This window comes from Haemaphysalis longicornis, unplaced genomic scaffold, assembly GCF_048455015.1.
Source record: "Haemaphysalis longicornis isolate Haplotype H1 unplaced genomic scaffold, Haemaphysalis longicornis Haplotype H1 scaffold_3, whole genome shotgun sequence".
In the NCBI taxonomy this organism is placed as follows: Eukaryota; Metazoa; Arthropoda; class Arachnida; order Ixodida; family Ixodidae; genus Haemaphysalis; species Haemaphysalis longicornis.
The window spans coordinates 28,567,377-28,591,350 of NW_027526335.1; the positions used below are offsets into that span (position 1 = coordinate 28,567,377).

A 23,974-nucleotide genomic window follows, 5' to 3' on the forward strand; every position below is an offset into this window, starting at 1 on the left:
GCTTGACAAGCGTGAGCCGGGGACGCTGGGCGGTCGCAACGAGGCACGCACACACGAGCGCTAGGCATTTTCTTGGTTTTGGAAAGTGCCGTCCGGTCGCCGCGAGGCCCGCGCTCATGCGCGCGCGTTCGGACACGAAAAATTGCGATTTACAAAACAGCTTCGCTGGTAAAAAATCTTTCGCACTTGGGCGCCCATTCGCTTTGTCCGTGACAGTCAGTCACTGGTATTTTATCGTCTAACCCATCTAGCCCAAACACATATAGCCCTTGTGAACTCCTGCACCAAAATGTAAGTGAATTAAACTGTGGTAGCGGGAACTCATTCGTCATGCAGGTAAATAACTTGTCTTGACTCAGTGCCACCATTTCGCCCGGAAAAAAAAATCTTTTTTTTGAATATTTATTTCGTCTCTCTGACGCTCATAAACGCGTCCCGGAAAGCGTGTTGTGCGCCGGTGTAGTCTCCGATGTGGTTACGTTGGTGGTTCGGTTGTGGAGGCTGGTGTTAATGGCGATCCACTTCCGCTGTAAATTGAGAGAAATGCGGAGAAAAAAAAGAACAGAGGTTAGTCATTCTTTCTCGTACCTAAATAAGTCGGCCGTAGCGACTCGAATTTCATCGCACTTATTATCATTAACAGCTAACAAAGCCAACACAAACGCCTATCCCGAGCAACCACGGACGTCCGTGGGACGTCCTAAATACAGCCGAACATCCGAGGCCCAGTTTGGACGGCGGACGTACAGTGGACATCCAGAAACGGGTGTACAAGTCCGAATGGCATCCGCCAGAGGTACAAAGCTACTACGAAGCATCACATAATGGCGTGAATGGAATATATGAAAGCAAAAACCAGAAAGCTACTTTGCTTTTCAATTGAAAAGATTGTGTACATCAACACCTTGGCTTGTATTATTGCAAGGTTCGTTTGCATGTTTCTAATTTTAAGCCTTTTTTTATTTTTCGAAGCACCTCAGCAACTCCAACGATGATCTATCTCTATGGGGAAGGATATATAAGAACTGAGAGCCGCTGACGAAACATGTGAAGCAAGTTCACTGTACGTGTTCATATATGCCTGTCTGCCCGGTACTGCGTTAGTCTTGTGCGGTGTACTATTCGTTGTAGGGACATAAGCTTCTCGTTATGTGAACCTGGAAATTTTTACTGAGAATCCGAAATACAGCCAATTTTGGGCGACCGACTGGACGTACGGAGGTGTTGAATCCGGACGTCCCACGGACGTATATGTTACGTCCATCGGCCCTAAAATGGATGTTCTTCGAACGTCCGTATAGAGTCGGAATGGACGTACGGTGGACGGCCGACAGATATCCGGTGTTTGCTTGGGTTTTAACCTGGCCGTAACAAATTGCCGCCAATTCCACTTCATCTTCTTACAATCGCCCAGCGGCTCAGTTTACGAACAAAAATAAGTGGTAATATTACAAAAGTAGATCAACGCTTTATAAAACTAATTACCTCAGAAGGCCCCGTGTTTCTACACAATATCTGACCCATCATCGGTTGGGTACCTAAAGACATGTAACGGCAGCCGTTCTACCAAGCGGCGGTGACCATGATACGCAAGGGTGACTCATCGCCGAACCAAGCTGACTGTTGCATCACATGTATTGCTTCCGGTCCACGAGGGACTCGTTCGAGTGCGCTGTGGGCATTCGAGATTCCAAAGGATTGCGCAAAGCCGCGTAACGACAGTGCCATTGTACGGTGTGTGTGTTATGGCGCATTCGCGTGTGGCGCGATGATTGCACCACGGTGGCAAAGCGCTACCGCATTGCAGCGCATTCATGCAACTCGGTGTGAACCTCGGAATTACGAAGAATTACACAAGGACCGCGCGAGACCGCATGCGACGAATGATCGCCTGGATTTGAGGGGGTTTTAAACACGGGTGGACATTTCTACTGGAGCCTATCAGATGTTCCCGAAAGGGAAAGTTATATTCTTTTTTTAAGCAGCAGAGAATCCTCTGCATTTAAAAGGTCTATAAAATATCTCGTAGAACGTTGTATATAGAGCAGGAGACGCATTAAACATTCTCTTCTCTCCGGTGTCGTAGTTTTCTCAACCTCAATTGGTGCCAGCAGAAAACGAGTTCGTCTTCATTCGCCGTGTCAGCAGCATCGATCTGCTCCTCCACCAGCAAGGCGAACGAGAAAGAAAAGAGGGGGAGAAGGTGACTTTATCTACCTTCTCAGCTTCGTTAAATCTGCTCTTCAGGGTGCTTCCGATCACTCCAGATAACTTCCGTTTTAGTCTTAAAATTAGAGCCACGAGTTCCATAATATTCTCTTGCGCGCTACTGAACAATCTTTCCGCGCCCATACAGAATGCTAGAATCTGCTCTTAAATCTAAGGTTTCTGGTAAATTCGAGTGGCTATCCACACCACCGTGTGCAGGGTTACGAAGATGTGGCACGAGCTAGTTTCGAACATGGCGGACAGCTGAGTACTGAGTTAAGAGCGCGGAGAAACCTGTAAAGGTTCGCGCTTCCGGGGACTCGGTGTCTCTCTCAGGAACCGCGGCCGGGTGCTAGGACCCCGGCATTACAGGTTGATGTAGGGTAATAACGTTTCCGAAAGGGAAAAAATGGCGCATGAGCTAGTGTTGCGAGGCGGAAGAAACAGAGCTGGCGGCCCCTCTCCCTCCGTCGGAGACCCAGCTGTTGCACCTCACATGGATTTCCGAAGTTTCCGTTGAGGGCTCTTCACGACTAGCAGGCCTGGATAGTATCAAGATGTCCGCAGGCTTTGACACCTCTCCCAAAGTGGACCGCGTTTTTAGCAGGCGCTAGAACCCGCGGAAACCGGCTTTCGCGAACTCGCGCCCCTCCCCACTTCAGGCGCGAAGGCCCGTGAACTGGCGAAGAAAAGATCACGCGAGAGATAGCGCCACGTACGCTGGGCAGAGTGTCCTCGAAGGACGAGCGGTGCCGGAGCGCGCGATGACGTCATAGCTAGGGGAGGCCAGGCTGGGAGAGGCTGGCGCATCGCGCCTGAGTTTTTTTTTTTTTTTTTTTTTTTATTTGCGAACGCCAACGGACCAATCTCGAGCTTAAAAAGTTCTGCTGTTAAAAAAACTCCAGGCACGAATGAGAAAGTACACAGCGATGGTTACAGAAAGTCAGGCGTATTCGGAGTGTTTTGCATGATCCGCGCTCAATGCCGCGTGGCTGGGAACTGCGTGCTTTCTTTTATTACGCGTGTGTACAAATCCCCGCTAATTGACCATCCCGGTAATTAAAATGCCTCAAAGGGGACACTCCGAATGAATTGCCTAATTAAAAATGAACGTAATCGTTGTATACTACGCCCTCAACAGTGTTTTACCTCAAAAAAGCCTATCCCCATGCGTGCATCTCATGTATTACTGTGTAGTAACCTCGTAAAAGGAACGAAAAAAAATTGTAATCTATAGATTGCATTATCTGCTCGATCCCCAATTCTCGACACCAGCGGGCGATCTCTCTCATTTTAGCTAGTATTAATGGCTGTTGAATCCTAGATGTGTAGTATTCTTCAAAGAAAGCTAGCAAGCCGCGCGGTGCTAAGGCCCCGATCATGCGCAGTACCGTCGTCTGCTCGGCGAGGCTGTTCATGTCCAGCGTGAAGCAGGAACGGGCCGCCCATCCGGGAAGCTCTGTTCCCAGCAGGTTCCACTCGGGGTACTGGAAGGCCCAGTCCGGGTACAAGTAGTCCTCGCCTCCTCCTTGCGAAGAAGGGAACGCTGCATGCAGTCCAGCAGAGCACGGAATTAGGCACACGTACAATTGAGATAAGCACATAACGTATACGTTACGAAGGTGTGCAGGTGATGGAATGTGTGATTGTAACAGTTACAAAAAATGTCACGTAGCTGCCAGACGGGCCGTTGCATTAATCACCGTCAGCGCGAGCATGCCAATGCACCCAACGGGTCTGTTGGAGGTCCCTTTGTTGCGCGTTGCAAAAGCTGCGGCTGCACGCCGTTGTTCAAGAAATGCAACATATTAGGCCAATATCGGAAGAAAAAGGCACGCGAGATTTTCGAGGCATTTTGCATTGTCCAGTACGGCGAAGATCGTGCTATAGGGCTTTAAAGGGGCTCTGCAACACTTCTGATAATCGCTTTCACTCTTTCCTTCGATTCTGGGAGCACTGCGAAAGCTCGCCAGCACGGAGCGGCACTGCATGATTTGCGCGTTGCAGCAGAGGCGCCTTCCGTTTCTGCGTTGCTTTTGTGGCTTTCTTTTCGAAGTGGAATGCGTTGCTGCAACTCAATTAAAGCCGGCCAATAGCCGCTACACCGCTGTAATGACGTAATTCCAGCTCTTGAAGAACGCCAAGACTGGGAAAGAGAGAAAAAAAAACTGTGGTTGAATCGATTCCTCTGTCATTGGAATCGGTAAAGCACGAAAGTGGCATGTGTAGCGAAATCTGCGGCTGAGCATGATTTTCGGGTTGGCAGCTGTCTTGTGGGTGTGCTTGGCGAGCGACGTCCTGCTGGCGGGTCGCTTCGGCAAAGGTGTACTGGCGTCATTTCCGTGACGGATATGACGTCAGTGAAATCTTGGTGTATCACGGCATAAAACACTCTCGTGTTAAAATATAACACCTGAAAACGAACAACCCGGAGTATAGCGTACTCTTTAGTACTAAAGGTTGCTTCCCCGCAAGAAGACCCTGTGTGCAGGGGTGCACCCTTTACAGGCCGCTTGCTTCGCTACTGGCGTCACTTCCGTGACGGATATGACGTAAGTGATATCTTCGTGATTCCCGGAATGAAACACTTTCGTGTTTAAATGAAATATCTGGACCCTTCTCAACCCCACAAATGCCCCCAAGTGCAAGCTTGGCCGCAAGTACAGGATCCTTTCAGCGTCGGCACTTATTACCGCTTACCAACGGGCACAAATGCGAAGGCGGCGCACCTGGCACATCATCGTCATCGGCGAAGTCGGCGAAGGCGTCCGAATTTGAGCAGCGGGGGAATGTAGCCACCTTGGACGCCCGCTCCGAGGCTGAGTATGGCGCTGCAGGCCTAGCGGTAGCGCCGACGTCCGAAGCAGGCCCCGTCTCCCTCCTCTTGCCGTAGCCCGGCCACGTGTGCACAGATCGGTACGGCGGTCGGCACGCAGCTCCGCCGCCAGACACGAATGAAGTCGCCTTGAGAGTGCATTGGAAAAAATGATCACGTGGGAAAACTCGGTGATGAGCAGCGGAACACTGATATTCAAATTCCGGGTGTTAAAGGAGCCATGAAGAGAAAATGCAAGTTGGTTTTATTCGAAAGATTTCGTGTTTTATAGTGCCCCCAGCGCTTGTCCGGATACAAACGATGCTTTATTCACTGAGAAATTAAACAATTTAGGTTAAAATTTTGATTTTCCTGCTCAATCGTGCGTTTTCGTGGTCCCAAATGACATCACAGGAACCGACCGCTCTGCAGCCTAGAATACCTTCATTCACGCATCCGCCGTACAGGGTAGAGACACGTATACGCTGGCGCCGCCATTTTCGGTTGCTCGCTCGCCGCCGAAGCAAGTCATTGTGTCAAAACCGCGCTAAAATTATCGCCGCAACGCGGTTTACTGAAGAAGTTTGAATCATATTGTCTGTTTCGCGTTGCTAGGTCTCGTGGGAAACGAAAAGAATAACGCGTTGAGCCCGTTGGCCCAATTGCGGCGGCACGGGACCGTTCAAAGGTTGTCTCCACCCTGTACAGCGGTGTTGGTTTGTTCCCGCGTTTCTTTACGTTCCGTAACCTAGATGGCGCCACCATACCGTGGCAAGCGTTTGGTTTGTTTTTGCCCGCATTTAAACCTGGCTTGCTTTTGTTCTGGGAGAAAATATTCGTTCCCTGAAACAGTGCTCGCCCGACAAATGGGGTCACGTAAGACACCGTTACTTACGTCAATCGGCCAGTGACGTCTGAGACAACCCCAAGCCCCGTAGTGCTGTGCAGCTAAACCAAGCACGCTGTGCGCAGTACGAACAGCAGAACGCATCAGTACTTCTATGTTTACATGTGCTTTCGTAACTTCCACTGTTTGTCCCATCATTCTTATTGCTTTGTAAAGAATGTGCCCTAAATTTAAGCGCAAATCGCTCGTTCGTCTAGTTTGTAAGCTCTACCTAATTTGCGTCTGCTTCGGCCAGCCTCCGCCAATCGCAGAGCTTAGCTCATGTTACATCATAGGTTCTGTTGCGGGAAATGAGCTGGTGGGTCGCATGACCATTCCCGTTTTTCCTAATTATGTAGCTTATTTGAGCGAAGTTTACGTTAAAAGTGGTGTCAGTATGATTCTAACGAGACAATCTTTTGAATGAACCAAACTTGTGTTTTCTCTTAATGGCTCCTTTAAGCGCCGAAGTTTCACCGGCGCTATGGGGCGCGTGTAGTTGTGGAGGGCTCGGGATTAATCCTTACCCCGTGGAGTTCTTTAACGTGCCCCACAATCGCGACACACGAGAGTTTTTGCTTTTCACCTCCATCAGAAAAGGAGCCATCGCGGCCGGGAATCGAACGCGCGCGTCCTTGAGCTCAGCAGCACAACGCCACCGAGCCACCGCGGTGGGTAACATTGATATCTATTACTGTCAATGGCCAGTTCTTATACCTTTTGTGCCTATTCAGCCCGATCCACCAATTTGTAATTAAGTGCGCAGGTATAAAAACTTTTAGCTGCAGCCCACAGTTAACATTATAGCTCTTGCCGCGACATAAGCTATAATTAACATTAGAAAACTCTGCGGGTTTAATGGGTCTTACATCATTAGAATACTTTTGACGTTACCGTCACGCAAAGACCCAAGAAGTGGCTCTCAGAACAGAATATAGAATACCTGGCGGCCGTCTGATCTTTCGCATTGGTATAGTGTGCGTACGGTGTCTGAATGCATCGAATTCACTTTACACCGGCATAGAACGCGCGCGGATTGCCATGCATGAAATTCAGCGTGTGATATGAAAATAGTCAGGTCATAGATCCTCGGGACGGGATATTACCTTAGCAGTATCCAGAAGCCAGCTATCTAAACTTTCCTTTGTACGTGCGACAAATTTAGGCCCCGTTGTTTTCTGTGCATTGCTTCCGTTAGGCATATTGCCAATGTATACACGTGGAGCATAGGAAATGCAAGGGAGATTTTGCGCTGGCTACCCTTCTGGGGTTGTGAATGACGTTTTGAACAATTTTATTCGCGCAGCTCCGATGTGAGTGAATGTAGAAGCCTTCGCTTTGAAGATCTTGAAATGCGTGCATGGCTGGTATGAAACTGATGCAGAAAGTCGAAACGCGGCCGTGCTGCCTATCCTATTTGTCTTAAAACTGGCGCTTTTGAAACGGACAAACCCGCAATTAGGCCCCAGAACTGGAGCATGCGTAACCTGGGGATTGGACGGCGCAGCCGCAATCAGGCCCTCAATCTCAGCGTGTTGCCGTGACTCCCTCTCCAGGCTGTCGACAAACTGGGACGTGTTGCAGCGGACGAACGTGTCGGTCACTTCGGCGGCGAACGTTGCTGCGGCGTCCTTGCGAGTGCTGCGCTTTCGAGGCGAGAAGAAGGTCGCCTGCGAGGCACACGCGTACCTTTGTACAGCAGCTAGGACACGAGTTATGGTGCCTTACGTGCCATATCGCAGAATACCGCCACAGCAAGATGCAGGTCGAAAATTCGCGCACATTGCTCTTTGCGTATTCTTGGCTGTTGGCTGAAGTTAAACGGAGAATATTGCCGGTAAGTATTAATGGCGTCATAAATTGCGAATATAATGTCGTCAGTAATAAGAGTTCGCCATTCATATCTGAAGAGATCTCCACTCGGTATAGCAAACTTAAGTTCGTGGTCTTTAGGCGCTCTCACGGATGAGCCATTCAAGTGGCATACCTTCCCGGTTAATGGCGCACACACGTACCCACATGCTAAAACATCGTGCAAATAATCCAGACCTTTTAGAAACCTGCACCCCGAGAAAGTGGGCTGTTGATTTGATTGATTGATTGATTGATTGATTGATTGATTGATTGATTGATTGATTGATTGATTGATTGATTGATTGATTGTGGGGTTTAACGCGCCGACGCTACACAGGCGATGAGGCGCACCGCAGTGGAAGGCTCCGGATTAATTTTGACCACCTGGGGATCTTTAACTTGCGCCGAAATCTCGAACACACGGGCGATTTTGCTTTTCGCCTCCATCAGAAAAGCGGCCGCTGTGGCCGGGAATCGAACCCGCGTCCTCGTGCTCAGCAGCGCAACGCCATAGCCACTGAGCCACCGCGGCGGGTGAGAGTGGGCTGTGCTAGCCGCCCTGTACTGGCTCAATCGTGACAAAATTACAGTGCCACTGCCATAGCCCACTCTCTTCCGGGACGCAGAATTCCTGAACAGTGTACGCCACCCCTGCTCGGGCGAGAAGAGTTACAACGTATATATACTACGTCTTACTGCCGTAACCAGCAGTGTACTATACGTCTTATACTACTACGTCTTACTGCCGTATACTGTCGTATATATATATACTACGTCTTACTACGTCTTACTGCCGCAGCAAGCAAGCCAACAATTCCGTTCGTGGTGATGGAGCTATCCCCTCGTGTTCTCACGCGCGGGGGGACCCGTATAGAAGGGAGGCGGGCACGCGTGCCTGTTCGTCGATGTCGTTCCACACGTCGTCCAGGAAGAGGACCAGGCACCGCACCAGGGCAGCCAGCGAGGCGTGCTCCCGGCTGTCCGGGTACACGACGAACTTGGAGCCGGGCTTCCAGAGGAGCGACGGGCCCACGAAGTGCCCCGCCAGCACGGGCGTCACGTGGCTGCGCGGCACTTCCCGGCACAGCTTGCGCAGGACCATCAGCAACTGCCGCAGGAGCTCCTGGTGGGCCTCCGGAAGGGACTTGCTCACACTGAGTTGTTGCGCGTGTATTGAAATTGTGTGCATTTTAATTATACACCGATTTCTTTTAGCGTAAGGCTACCGACTCAACCGATCATACACTCCACAACTAAATCCGAATTGCCTGTCCAGACGGTCTCTCTTAAATTCCGCGGGCGCTCCGTTTTCCGCTTTGGCAGCATCGTACTGTTGTCTCACCGCGACACGTCATATATAGTTCTGGCCGGCGGCCGGCCGCTTCTCACATTCCCGCCGCTGTTGCTCCTTGTACGTACCCCGCTCTTCGGAAGTCCTGACACAACGCGGCCTCCCCATCACAACGCGAACTCAACGCTACCCAGATATAGGGTCAGCACTTCCCTTCAAGCCTCTGCGGCGATGGGAACCGGCCATAGTTTTCTCCGACGCGCAGCCCATTAATTAATCATCGCAGAGAGTGTGGGACGCGGACTGCTATCAGAACCTGCTCCATCTATCACACGCATGGGAGTTTTTGCACTCGGACACGGGCCATGCATATACAGCTTCGCAGAAGGAGGTGGGGGGGACTAAGACTGAATAGCAGAGCCTGCGCAACGCCTTGAGAACACTTGTTTTGTAACATGCGAAAATAGTGAGCTATAACAGTGAGCACCAGAACACCGAGCTTTTGCAACACTCCCAACTCTGCGCCGTAATTGAGCCCTCGACAGCAGCGCAATTGAAATTTCAGGAAGACAGCTTGCCAATGTCAGATTATTCTGGCATAGTGAGCTGAGTGCTGCAAGGGCATGCAATGAACATACCGCGCCGAGGAAGCCAAAATATCGCGAGCTTCGTCCTTCTTACACGTGTGCTTTTGTTTCCCTTCCGGATCTATCATACGTGGGGTCCTCACACGCTTACCAATAACGTTCGCCTGACAACGTCCTCACGCGGGTGTGTCTGAAACATCAGCCCTGGGACGTGCACATGGCAGCAAGGCATGAGCGTCGGCTTTGTCTTGAGAGGGGGAGCAAACCCATTGTGTTGCAGGGCGAGTGGTAGAAGGCGATGGGGCGGGGCAGTTGTGCTGGGGTGGCTTGGGGAGGGGCAAGTGCCAATTTGGCACCCCCTGCCGACGCCCATGCAGCAAGGTATTGCGAATTTATAAGAAACAAGTGCGAATCTAAGTGCGCCACGTGCAGTACAGACATAGCTGAGCATAGACTCGCCGTCGCTTTTGTAGGCTCCGCATGTGCTACGACAAAGAGGGGGTAGCCGAATCGCGCAAGTACCCGGCAAGGTCTTATACCAAGCGTACCCCCGCTTCACATTGAGTCCATGATTGTACGTTACACATGCTGACTCGAGACTCCGGAACTGTACCAGATACAGGAAGACCGCTTTTTGATGCGCTGTAGAAGCTCACCGCATGATCTTGGCCTTTGTCTCCAGCGTGTTCTTGCAGGCCACCACGTCCATCCAGTCGTCATACTGCTTGTGTCCAAGCAGAGGGGTGGGCAGGCTTTCTAGGAAGTTCTGCGCGTTGTGCAAGGGATGCAAAATACTATTTCAGCCAGAAGTAATCGCAGGGAGCAAGGTTTCCCGTAGAAATTGAACTAAAAGCGCTGCAGAGGATGCGTAAGCATATTCTTATGAGATGAGAACGCGAACGTGTTTTTTTTTGGCTAAACTCGTCGACGAGATGTCGACGCTAAGCCTACAACTCACTGCATGCTTGTTGCAGAATCCCTATCCACCCCCACAGAAGCTAAAGGCCAACAGAGACTGTGGGTGAGATTTAAGACTCGCATGCTGTTTCTTTGTGTATCGTTTTTCCTGATGTACGCCCTACGGAACGCTACCCAGCCAATGTGGCTTGAGCGCTCGCCGAATGTGTTTTTCTTTGTGTTTTATTTTGCTTCTGGTGCACGCTCTATAGAACTCGTCGCCACCAATGGGAATCGAGCGCGCGCCAATGGTTATAGTTGTTTTGTGGACGCTCCTCGTTGATGCGAGCCGGAGCTTGGAAATATTTTAATTTCGATGGGCCGGTGCATTACAGCAGAGCGATTAACCAGTCCCGGTACGACACCTGGGATGCGGTCTGCGCAGCTGTGCATGCGCACACCTGATTTAGGTTGCACGGCTGCGACCATGGGCGTCGGCAGGGGAGTGCAAAAGGGGCACTTCGCCCCCCCTTCCCCCAAAGCCACCTCAGAACTGTTGTCCCGCCCCCTCGCCCACTCCCCTTTCCCCTCGATACAATGAATGTGTCACTCAAGACAAAATCCTGGCGACGTCCATGGCTGTGACTCTTTATGTACGTACATAAAGTTTTGAACAATGTAAGAGAAGTGTATTCGCGGCCCCAGACAAGCTTACAAGCTTGTCTGGGGCCGTCAATTGCGTTGCGAGACCCGTGAAAAGGAGCATATATATGCCCGGAAATTTGTTAAATGCAAGCCTCGAGTTGTTTACTGCATGCATCCCACGAGGCTCAATTGCGAAAAAAAAAAAAAAAAAAATTGGCCGCGTATTTGCTCCTTTCGTTGCAAATGCCGTCAAAAGACGATAGTCTTTATCGGCTTTTGTGAAGTAAATGCATACCATCGCTTTTCCGTTCACCTCCATGTTGTTCCTCTTGCGTCGCGCTCCTCCCAACGTAAAGACGCCAAAGGTTTGCTTAAATCACTTTAAATTTCCCGCGTTCCACTGCTCCAAACCGGGTGTCTCGAGGCGAACGCTGCCATACGGTGAAGACGCGCGTTAACCGAGGCGCCCTACTTAAACGTTTATAGAACCGCGTTTCTCTACTCCACGTGCGTTGCAAGCAGAACATGGAACCTATCTAGTGGAACCTTGCGTAACTGTTGCCGGTTGATTTCTTAAAATGGCGCCAGAAGCTATAGTGGCGCGGGCGACAGCAGGCGACGGCGGAGTGAATTCTTTTTCCGCAGTTGATGAAGTATTTAATTTCGAAAAAGTCAAGCGTGTTTGATTTTTTTATAAAGGAAGACTGCAAATATCACTTCTGTATTGGTTTGTTGTCTCATATTTGCGTAATGTCTTGTTCTTCTTCAACAATGTTGACAAGTATGAACATTACACCGGACATAGACGGGTAGATTTAGCTGTGACTATATAAGACTATTGCGCAGGCATTGTTTTGCTTTGGCCGGGTGGCTGAATCGGGTCACAGACAGACAGACGGACGGACAGACAGACAGACAGACATACAGACAGACCAAAATTTCTGGGTTTAAGTAGCCCAAGAAAGACTATCGTCTTAAAAAAAAAAGAAACAAAGAAAAGTCACGTAGCCACCAGACGGGCCGTTGCATTAATCACCGTCAGCGCGAGCATGCCAATGCACCCGGCGGGTCTGTTGGCGGTCCCCTTGTTGCGCGTTGCAAAAGCTGCGGCTCCACGCCGTTGTTCAAGAAATGCAGCATATTAGGCCGATATCGGAAGAAAAAGGCACGCGAGATTTTCGAGGCATTTTGCATTGTCCAGTACGGTGAAGATCGTGCTAGGGCTTTAAAAGGGCTCTGTAACACTTCTGATAAACGCTTTCCCTCTTTCCTTCTCGTCTGGGAGCACTGCGAAAGCTTTAGTTATCGCTCGTATGGAGCGGCACTGCATGATTCGCGCGTCTCAGCAGATACGCCTTCCGTTTCTGAGTTGCTTTTGCGACATTCTTTTCAAAGTGGAATGCGTTCATTGCTGCAACTGAAGGAAAGCCGGTCAACAGCCGCTACACCGCTGTAACGACGTGATTCCAGGGCTTGAAGAACGCCAAGACTGGGAAAGAGAGAAACATCTTTTGAGTAAGTTTCTAAGTTATCTGATGGCCATGCATAGAGCAGTCATTTTTGGCTGAGGTACTTTGCGACCCCTTAAGCTAAGTACTGGATGTGGTGGCTGACTACGTCCTGAAAGGATTTAAGACTTCGAAAAAAGTTGAAAGAATTGATTGATTGATTGTAGGGTTTAACGCGCCGACGCAACGCAGGAGATGAGGCGCGCCGTAGTGGAGGGCTCCGGATTAATTTTGACCACCTGGGGATCTTTAACGTGCGGCGAAATCTCGTACACACGGGCGTTTTTGCTTTTCGCCTCCATCAGAAAAGCGGCTGCCGCGGCCGGGAATCGAACCCGCGACCTCGTGCAAAAGTTGAAAGAAGTGTTGCAGGGTCCCCTTGAGTGTCTCGCGCCTCGGAAAAGATATTCTTCATCTATAAACTTGACACCTGTGTTCCGTCACCCTTGCTGTGCGTTTTTATGAGTTGTTTCAGTTTTTCCTCCCCCCCCCCCCCCTTCATTTCTCCTTTTGTTTTGGTGTTTGACCTGCAGCACGTATAAAGCTGGCGCCCCGATGCAATAAAAATCATGTGGTTGGTAGAAGCGTTTGTCTCCTGTCTGTTCCGCCTCATCTGTTGCGCTGCCTTTTCGTACAAAGCTATGTAAAGGCCAGCTCAAGTTTCGACTCTTCTGTGGTTTCACCCCCTGTGCGCACAAACGCTGCCATAGCCCTCCTTGTACAATACCCTGGCAGGTCACCTGCTCTGCTATAACTCACTATTGGTTAGAAACATGTCAAACGTCAGAGCCGCGTCTGGCTGGTCTGATCGTTCTTGAAAACAAAACAAAACAAATATTGGCGCAGCTTGCACTACTGCTGCAAGGTTGGAGAGAGAGAGAGAGAGAGAGAGAGAGAGAGAGAGAGAGAGAGAGAGAGAGAGAGAGAGAGAGAGAGAGAGAGAGAGAGAGAGAGAGAGAGAGAGAGAGAGAGAGAGAGAGAACTTTATTTATGCTCAGGGATCAAATGAGGGGGGGGGGGGGGGGGTCCACAGGGCCGCCGCGACCGCCAGGGCCCGGGTGGTCACCAAGTCTTGACTCGATGCCTCCGGGTCACGCCGTGCCTGCTCCCAGAGGGACGGGGAAAGGGGTCTACTGGGCACTCGCACAAAGAATGATAGAGCGTGTCGAGGGCAGTGGCGGTCCCAAGGGGGGGGGGGGGGGGGGCGAAGGGGGCGATCGTCCCCCCCAAACAGGTCATCAGCTTCCTATGTCTTTGTGTTTTTTTTAAGCATTCCACTTGCGCGAGGTTAAATCCCGCTTGTGCGCGGCCGTAAACATGTTACACCGCGGGTTACACCGCATACGCGCACATGCCTGCATGTTTATCACTTCCTCCGCAGAATTTGCGCAAAAAGGGACCCCCCCCCCCAAAAAAAAAAAAAAAAAAAAAAACATTCGCCCCCCCTAAAACCAATTTCTGGGACCGCTACTGGTCGAGGGCCCCGCAGGCAAGACATGTTGGGGAGTCAAAAAGGTGTGGGTGGGTGTGAATGAACTGAGTGCGGTGGGGGAAGGTGTGGGTCTGGAGGACGCGCAGGCAGTGAGCTAGGATGAGTTGGGGATGTGGTGGAGGGTACTGGTGGCGGAGGAGGCGGTAGTGAAGGGTGATGTCCCTGTAATGAAGGAGCCCGGCGGGGCTACCGAAAGGGGCACCGCGTGTAGGCGTAGATGAAGCGGTGGCCCGGTCTATTAGTTCACGAGCACGTACGTTCGCCGCCTCATTAGCGCCTACGCCTGTGTGGGCTGGAGTCCACAACAGGCACACAGTGTCGGTTGGGGGATGGGTGGTCAGAATTTTCAGGGCTTGTGGGGAGATGTTGCCCCGGAGAAAATGGCGGATGGCTGTCTGCGAATCGGAGAGGGGGGGTGGGGCGCTGGGAAAGCGCGAGGGCAATAGCCGCCTCCTCCGCCGTCGTGGTGTTAGTGGTTAGAATGGTGGCAGTGGCTGTACTGTGAGGGGAGTGATGCCCGATGACTGCAACGCAGTGCGCGGGGTGGTTGGGGTACGGAGCGGCGTCGGTGTAGAGGGTGTGTGACGCTGGGGGGCATTTGTGGGAGTGGGCGACTGCTCGGGCATGCCGGCGAGCTGCATGGTATGTGGGGTGCATGTGTCTAGGGAGAGGGCGGATTTTAATGTGAGCGCGGATGTGAGCTGGTATGGGGGAGGGAGGGGGAGGGAGTGTGGGGGCGTGGTGTTAATAGCTTGTAGGATGTAGTGCCCTGTTGGAGACGAGGCTAGTCGCGTGAGTTGGGACGTGTGGTGAGCGTCTAGGTGCTCTCTGATGGTATTGTGGATGCCTAGGGCTAGGAGTCTGTCATTGGGGTTGTAGAGAGGAAGGAGTAGTGCGTGTCGATAGGTTTTCCGCAAAAGGGCATCAAGTGTGTTAAGTTGGATGGGTGTGAGACGAAGGTAAGGGAGGTGATACATAAGACGGTTAATGAGAAATCTGTGCACGAGCCGTAGACGATACTGCTCATTGAGGCCGTGCTGTTTTTTGGTGATACGCCGGATCTGGGGGTCGACCTAGTTTTTTCCGGTTTTGCTACGTCTTGCTATATAGCTTTGCTAAATTTTGTTAGGTTTGGCGTTGTTCTTGCTAAGTGTTGAGGGATGAGGCCAAGTTTAGCCTGATTTTACAGGGCCGTTCCGGTCGGTCGTGGCAGAGATTATACACACACGCCAACACCCCCCTAACACCCCCCCAGAAGGCCCAGAAGGATTTCGACAGCCCCCAAAAAAGAATCCACAACCACAAGCACCCTAGCTGCCCAGGGATTTATACACGTCCCCCTCCCCCGAAGGATTTTAACACCCCCACCCCCCCAAAAAACAAAAACATAATTCTGGATAAACGCCTGCCCCATACCAGAGTCCACTCTGCCCATACTGACAGCGGATCCCAGGAGGGAAGAAGGCCGACCACCATGCTCCGCTGTTTTTCCAGTTTTGCACCACTAGTGCACGCTGCTACTACTACTACTACTACTACTACTACTACTACTACTACTACTACTACTACTACTACCACTAGGTGTTTTGGGTGAAAAGGAAAGGAAGTGCACTGGGGATATTATTGAGCCCAATTGGGGGCTCACCTGCATACAACCCAGCGCGGGGGGAGAGGAGGAGGAGGGATGAAATATGAGAATGAAAGAAAGGGATGAAAGAGGAGAAAGGGTGGTAAAAGAGATAGGTAAGCTAGAGAAGGAAAGCGTGGAGCCTCTGCGCAAAACTAGGCGAAGCAGTGCAAGCTGCACCAACTTTTTTTTTTCATTTGAATTTTATTAGCCCAACAAAAACAATCACCTTTAAAATGGCACAGTATACGGGGTGCGCATACGCATACGCCCCTTGTTCTCACACTCTAGAAGGCGCGAAAACCAAATTCACCGTCATAATACCCTATATGCGGTGGTGCACCCTTTACAGGAGCCACAGTGTTTTATTTGTATTTTTTGCTAACGCCACCCGACCAAGCTCAAGCTTAAACAGCTCGGGTGTTAAAACACGCGCACGCACCAGGAACACGGCCGCGTGGACGTAGACTGGGTACGCGTGCCAGTTGACGGCCTCTCCCTGTTCCAGCTTCGACTTGAGGTCTGTGCAGTCCGATACCAGGGGGCGCACGCCGAACACGTGCACGCTGTCGGAGCCATGCGTGTACAGGACGTCCAACAGGTCCTGCGGAGAAAAGATCACAATGGGTGCCCGCAAAAAGAAAAAAAAAAAAACATCGGGGAAGCTTGCACTCGCACAAGACTTGAATCCTCGCAATGTTGTAGGTGAGCATTGCCGGACACATAGTGAAGTTTCAGTATCATTGTTTATTTGCATAGTTGCGGTTCCAGTAATCGTTGTCGTATGGATCGAAGCGGTCGTCGTCGTCTTCGCGGCGAGTGGTGGATGCAAAGCCATCCTCAGCATTGTAGACTTCCACCAACTCTTCGTCATCGACTCGAGGCAGCGATGGCGGGATTTGAAAGTAGTCTCGGGAAGGAGTGGCGTAGCCATGTCTCCCATTATCCATAATGGCTTCTAGAGAATGCGGTGGCCGCGGTGTCCTCTACCAAGCAGGGTGTCTTTTCAACTTTACCATTAGCGCTGGAAGTTTTCTTTTTTTTCTTTTACATTCGTGGTAGCGCTTGACGACAGCGCTGGAGCTTTCTTTCTCTTTTTGCTAAAGCCACTGCGCGTGCCGAGGACGCTCGGCGGTTGCCGCGAGGCATGCGCTCAGGACCACTCCGCATTTTCTTGGTATTTTTTTCTGCAACGGCGAACTTACGTCCAGCAACAATAGCTCCGCTGTTTAAAAAAATGGCAGCATCTCCATCTCCGTGGGTGATGGCGAAGGTGCGGAGTACGGGGACTCGAAATGACATCTAAGTTGCGCCCGAGTGACATCCGATTTGTGCCCCGACCGCCATTCGATTTGAGCCGTGAGTTGCACCTTGATTATTCCCTAAATGAAACTGCAACTCACGGCTCAAATCGAATTTCGCTTGATTTTCGTTGATGGTGGTGTGCGCACGGATGGACGCGGACGGACATTGGGAGGTCCTAAGGTACTCCGCACCGTTACAGGCGAGGGAGTAAGCCGTTTGACTCTGGGGTAATAACTCACCGTCGTAGCCCAATGGGTAAAACGACTGACACTAACTCTGTCTGGTCTACCAGGCACAGCCTCGAATCCTGCCGGTTCCTGTGTGATTTTTTGCGATTGTTAATGCAATGCGCACGGACGCGAACGGTCATTGTGCGGTCCTAATGTACTCCGCACCTAAAAAGCTCTTTCCAGTACGAGACACATTGTGGCGATTTCAGACTGACTTCCTACCTCGAACAAGAAAGACTATCCGGAATCGATGATCGGGTTCCGGAGGGGCCTGAGCACTCAAGACGCGATGTTGCAGCTGAAGAAGGAGATCATCGAGAACGAGACGAAGGACAGCAAGGTGATCCTGGGCCTCGACCTTCAGAGCGCCTTCGACCGGGTCACAAGCACTCGGCCATCCTGGCGCAGGCGTCGCGGCTCAACATGGGAAAGAGAAGGTACGACTACATCCGAAACTTTCTATCGAACCACAAGATCGCCTTGCACGCGGGGGAGATCAAGTTACTGGAGCGACACGTCGGCAGCGTGGGCACGCCTCACCGCTGCTGTTCAACATCGTGATGGTACAGGTCGCCGAAGCCGTGTCGAGCGTCAAGGGCGTGAGATACACGATCTACGCAGACGACCTTACCCTGTGGACGACCGGCGGCACGGATGCCGGTATAGAGATGAGGTTGCAGAGGGCGATCTCGGCCATCGAAGAACGACTAAACGGAACGGGCCTGCAGTGTTCGCCAGCCAAGTCCGAGCTCTTGGTGTACTCGCCTCGCAAGGCGGGGTGGCAGCCGCCGCCCCCAAGGGAGTGTGATCGCATGGAGCTGATCACGAAGACGGGCCAGAGAATTCCCGAGGTTTTGGAGATCAGAGTGCTGGGCATGCTGATCAGCAGCAACGGTAGCAAAGACAACCTGCCGAAGAAGCTGGCAACCAAGACGGCGAGTACCCTGCGGCTGATCCAGCGAGCGTCAACCAAGAAGGCGGGCATGCGTGAAGAAGGGCTCACAAGTCTGGTGCAGTCCTTCGCGATCAGCCACATGGCGTACACGGCGGCGTACCACACGTGGACGCAGACCGACAAGAATAAATTCGACGCCATGATCCGTCGAATGTACAAGAGGGCACTGGGACTGCGCGAGTCTACGAACACCGAGAGGCTGTTGCAGTTGGGCGTCCACAACACGGTGGACGAGATCATCGAGGCGCAACTGGAAGCGCAGCGAGAGCGGCTGGCGGAGACCAAGACGGGCAGAAGCATCCACGAGACCCTGGGCTATGGCTACCGGGTCACAGGAAGACACTTCCAGGAACTCGACGAGAGGGCGCGCGAGAACGTGCGGGTGAGCCCCATCCCGAGGAACGTGCACCCGGAGCACAAGAGAGAAGACGGGCGAGTGCAAAATTTCTCGTCGAACAGGCGGGGACCCGCGGACGAGGTACGTTGAAGCGGCGGAGTACGGACAAGGAAGATACGCGTTGGTGACTGTGAATGCACGCACCGGACGGGTTTCCAAGTCGGCGAGCGCGAAGTGCGAGAACGCCACCGAGGCCGAGGAGATCGCCATAGCCCTGGCGATGTCTGAGGAAGGTTGCGACACAATCCTGAGCGACTCGCAAGAGGCCGTCCGAAACCCGGAAAGAGGTCGAGTGAGCGGCAAGGCGGCAAGAATTATAGAAAGATCGGAAGTTCGAGACGGAAGACGAGTGGAAGTCAAATGGATGCCTGCGCACGCGGGCAACTGCTCACCGTATGCGCCGAACCACAACGAGACGGCCCACAGGGAAGCGCGTGCCATGACACCGCGCTCCGTCAACGTGGGCACTCGTCCCGAGTGGGAGTGGTGGACGGAAACTAAGGACAGAGCCAGGGGGTACGGCGAAACACTGAAAACCCTACGTCTGGCCAGACGAGCGTACCCGCCGCCCAACCGGGCACTGGGCCGCGAGGAGGCGATACATCTAAGAAGACTCCAAGCGGCGTCGATAACGTCGCCGGCCTTCTTACACCGAATGTACCCGGACGGGTACCCGAGTGATCAGGGCAGTGTGTGTAAGAAAGGGCCGGCCAACCGGTGGCACATCATGCGGGACTGTGCCGCCGACCCAGACGGCGCGCACTTCAAAGAGTATCTGGAGGAACTCCATAGAGCCATCGAATCTACAAGCAAGACAGACCAGTCATGGGCCATCCAGCAGGTCTTCGCCGCGCTCGAAAGGCACGGGCTCCGTAAAACGGGCTTGTGATGAGTAGGGTCGCAGAAGGCGCGACGCCAGGCCACGTCGAGGTGGAGCCGTAACCCGGCTCCTGCCTACTGCAGGACTTGTTTCATTAAAGTCCTATCCAGTCCAGTCCTCCCGGTGGAGGCGGGGACCATGCAGGAGAGTGGGAGGATGGCATGCACTGTAGTCGTTCTAAAGGCGTGTTAGGTGCGGTACATCAGCACTCCTTCTCCTCGGAATCCTCAATCCGCATAGGATTATATGACTGGGACTAGCTAGCTAAGAAACGCACAGCCACCACTGTACTTCCTATGCCTGCGTATATCCTCGGTAGATTGGATGCGCGTAGTCTACGTTTTCTTTTTTCCCTGCACGCCAGGCAAGAAAGTGTCCTCAAAATAGTGTATACCTACGGACGCTTTACGTTTTACGCGCACGGAACGCACGTATGCGACCGCTGTTGTGATAGTGCGGCAGGGCTTCAGCAAAGTTTGAACCGCATGGCTACAGTTACAGAACTCTTTTTTTCCATACGTAAGCGTAGGAGTCTCAACCCGGCCGTATCTATGGGTCGGATACGATAGGCAGAGCCTCCCAAGCGGGGCGTGACGTCAGCGGCGGAGCGCTGGCTCGCGGGCCTCGGACGGGGGAGCGCCGCGATCGAAGACATCGTGTGCCGTAGTGGGCGTTAGCTCCCGTGTCGGAACTAATGCGTCTAAAACACACGAAGGTGTCTCAGGAGAGCCCAAACAAGCATAATAAGCAAATCAGGGTTTCTCAATGAGATGCCAAAAACGGGTCCGTACTTACACCTATCACAGGTTTGCAACAAATCGTCCCATTTTTCGTTTTTACCTTGAGCCTGGCCGGTAACCTCTTGCCGATGCAGAGTTCCTGAAGAGGCGTCCCGAACTTCAGCCTATACAGATGGCATAGCAGCCAGAAATTGGAAACGTCTTATTAGATAACGCCCATTAAGGACTAAAAAGAGATACTATTGCGGTAGGTTGAGGTAACGAATAGAATCCTGTTTAGTAAACATTTGCTATTTGCTAATAAACATTTGCCCGAAGGATAAACCTTCAAAGTCCATGCAAGTTTCCTCCCGAGCATTAGATGAAATGTACTTATCGGAGATATGTGAGCTGGATTTACGCAAAACCACTTTCATGACCATAAAGCACAAAGTATTCGTGGGACAATCGGCGCACCGAACTATGGTGTAATATAGAAACAAGTGGCACGTTGGTTTCTAGTTACGTACACTCTGTCTGAAGTGTTGAAGATGCTCGCTGGATTTCGGAGAAGTTTCTGCATGGATGTTTGATTGCTTCTTGTACAGCACGCCATGAAGCAGGGTTGGGAGAGTGCTTCGTAGAGCCTATGGCCACAAGGATGGAGCCCTTTTTCTGCACCGATGATGATGATGATGATGATGATGATGATGACGACGACGACGAGGACTAGAAGAAAAGCTGAGGATGATTATGACAGGAATCGATCGAGGAAGGAAGGAAGGAAGGGTGTAGAAGGAAGGCAGGAAAGTTAACCTGGCTAGAGCCTAGTTTGCTATCCTGCACGTGGGAAAGGGAAAATAGGCAAAAAAGAGAAAAGAAAGAATGAAGAGAAGTCGGAGTAGACTAGGGAGCAAAGACGGCGACATGTAGGCTCCCTAGAGTAGACACGTATGCCCAGTGCTGAAGCACTGACACTGATAGACACTGGAGGCGTTCAGTCTATAGTCTGGTGTTTAAGTTCGTCGCCCGTAGAAAGCGTAAAAGTTCCTTAGTCGCCTTCTGAGCGGATGACGGAGAGGGCCAGTAGCGCAGAATCTTTTCCTCCGAAAATGGCCGCCGAGAGACCAGGTTCCTCAGAGCCGACGACAGCTTTTTTCTTTCAGCCGAGTAGCGTGGGCACTCGCATAAAATGTGCCGGTTCACACACACAAAAAAAAAAACATTCACAAGCGGCCCAGCTGGCCAAGTTCCCTCCGTAGGTACGGCTCATTACCCCAAAGAAGAAAGACAAAGAAAGAAGGGGTAGGAGGAGGAGGAGGAGGAATTTTTTGTAAGAGAGAGAGAGAGAGAGAACAACATTTATTGAAAGCCTGCAATTAGGAGACGTCCGGCCAATTCTAGAATTTGAATGTGTGCTGTTCTCCGGAAGTCCCCACTACAAACTTCGCCCGTTGATAATGCTCAAAGGCAAGCTCTACGGTTATGTCTGGGTTTTCCCCCTTTTGTTCCAATTAAAATTTTATACATGGAAGCCCGTATTCCTCAATTAGCCTCAGGCATGCATGCTCTCACCGTAGATGCATTTTTACGAGTCAAGGAATCGCCCATATCCAGGCCGCAAACAGCCTTCGTTATGGCCTTCGTTGTTCAATTCGGCAGTCCATGGCCACGGTTCAAACAACCACAGGCGGTCTTTGTGCAATCTCTGCTTGACCCATTAAATGTGGCCCTCCTGTCAGCTTCCGTGCTTGACAGAGTGTTGCCCTTAGATATTTCTTTTGACGAAATTTTTTCCCTCTGTGGAGCTCTGAACCTTCTAACAGGCCCCCTACAGGATCATCTGAACGGTTTCCCTTTCCACGCCATTATTGCAACCGATGCGTCTGTCCGGCAGGAGAAGGCAGGCGTGGGTATTTTTTCTCCCGGTCTAGATTGGGCCTTTTCCCTCCGGCTGCCAAACTTTACTACGTCTTTGCACGCAGAATTTCTCGCAATAGTATTGGCTCTTAGCAAGCTTGGTTCCTCGAGACGACAGGCAATAATTCTCACTGATTCATTTTCTGTTTGCTCATCCCTTACTTCCTCAACTTCATCCCCCCTACGTCGAGCCCTTGCTGCTTTATCGCCTTCCTCCCTTCATGAACTTCGTTTGGTCTGGGTACCTGGACATGCAGGTATCTGGCTGAATGAATCGGCGGATGCTCTGGCGGGAATGGCACTGGGTGGTCCAGTAGTGGGGGTTCTGCCGCCCATATATCCCTCATAACTTCGGCTCGCTTTCCTAGGCTTTGCTTACTTAAAAGTATGCCTTATTCAGCTTACGAAGACTCGGAGCTCGAGCACCTACGGTACTCATGGAAGTGCAGCATAAGCCAGTCGCGAGCTTGCGAAGTCACCCTCAGCTTTCGCTGTCGCGTCCCAAATTTAAATTAATACTTGCACCACTTTAATCTGGCCCCGTCGCCGCTATGCGCTTTCTGCAGAGAACCAGAAACGATCGACCATTTCTTCTTCTCCTGCCGACGGTTCTCCTCTATAAGACGAAGGTATTTAGAAAGCACATGCAGCCGGTTAAACCTCCCGCTGTCTGCTACAGTTATTTTGTCATTCGGGGCGAAGGAACTGGGATTCTGCCACGGGGATCTTTGCCGCGCGTTGCACTCATTCATCCTGGAATCAGGCCGTCTGCCGTGTTAGACATCATTTGGCCCTGCTGGATTCCCCTGCAAGTATGTGCGCGCCTAGCTGGTTGGCTGGTTGCCTCAGATTACGGCTGTCTTATAGACTTTACGAATGAGGCAATTGTTCATTCGTAAAGTCTATAAGACAGCCGTAATCTGAGGCAACCAGCCAACCAGCTAGGCGCGCACATACTTGCAGGGGAATCCAGCAGGGCCAAATGATGTCTAACACGGCAGACGGCCTGATTCCAGGATGAATGAGTGCAACGCGCGGCAAAGATCCCCGTGGCAGAATCCCAGTTCCTTCGCCCCGAATGACAAAATAACTGTAGCAGACAGCGGGAGGTTTAACCGGCTGCATGTGCTTTCTAAATACCTTCGTCCAGAAGAGTCTCGCGGAAAGAGCTGCCGTGGTCACCGGCAGGCTGCGGCTGTCGGTCACCGAACGCACTTAACCGGGCTTTTGAATAAAGTGTTTTCTCTCTCTCTCTCTCTCAGATTACGGCACATACCCACGCAGGGGATTGGCCAAGAAGCTTTGTGCCAGTCAGGATGTGACCTATATTATTTTAGATCTCAACATTTAGAAAGGGAAATACAGAACAGAAAATTTCAATGTGTATAATATGAAGGTAGAGTCAGGAAGAAAAATGAATTAAATGTGAACGCTTAGCTGGCTAGCAGGAAAACCGGCCTGTCTCCGCAACATAGGAGGGTAGGGCGGACACAACATCCCTGTGGCAGACTCCAAGGGCGGAAGCGCCTAGTGACAAAACTTCGGAAGTAGTTAGCGGAAGGTGGAGGAAAGGTTGACTCCAGATGCGCGCGTCGCATTGGGGAGAAGCTGCGGCAATTAAACAAGAAATGTTCTATATTTTCCGGCTCGTCTCAGAAAGGGCAATGCGGGGATGGGGCCAGACCAGCTTTATAAAGATAAAAATTTAATGGGGGAATTTTGCACCGAAGTTTAGTGATTGCTACCTCGCATAGCCTT

General features: G+C 51.5%; 1 protein-coding gene across 1 annotated transcript; it reads right to left on the reverse strand.

Annotated features, from left to right (window-relative positions):
• Window positions 1–410: 410 nt before the first annotated feature.
• LOC144175181 (uncharacterized) lies at window positions 411–17,540 on the reverse strand. Its single transcript, XM_077704286.1, has 8 exons — window positions 17,532–17,540; window positions 16,253–16,414; window positions 10,298–10,407; window positions 8,659–8,917; window positions 7,397–7,579; window positions 4,938–5,172; window positions 3,600–3,754; window positions 411–527 (listed from the first exon to the last, which is right to left on the reverse strand). Exons 1-8 carry the CDS (start codon window positions 17,538–17,540, stop codon window positions 423–425), a joined length of 1,218 nt encoding a protein of 405 aa, XP_077560412.1. The 3' UTR covers window positions 411–422.
• Between the last annotated feature and the right edge of the window lie 6,434 nt (window positions 17,541–23,974).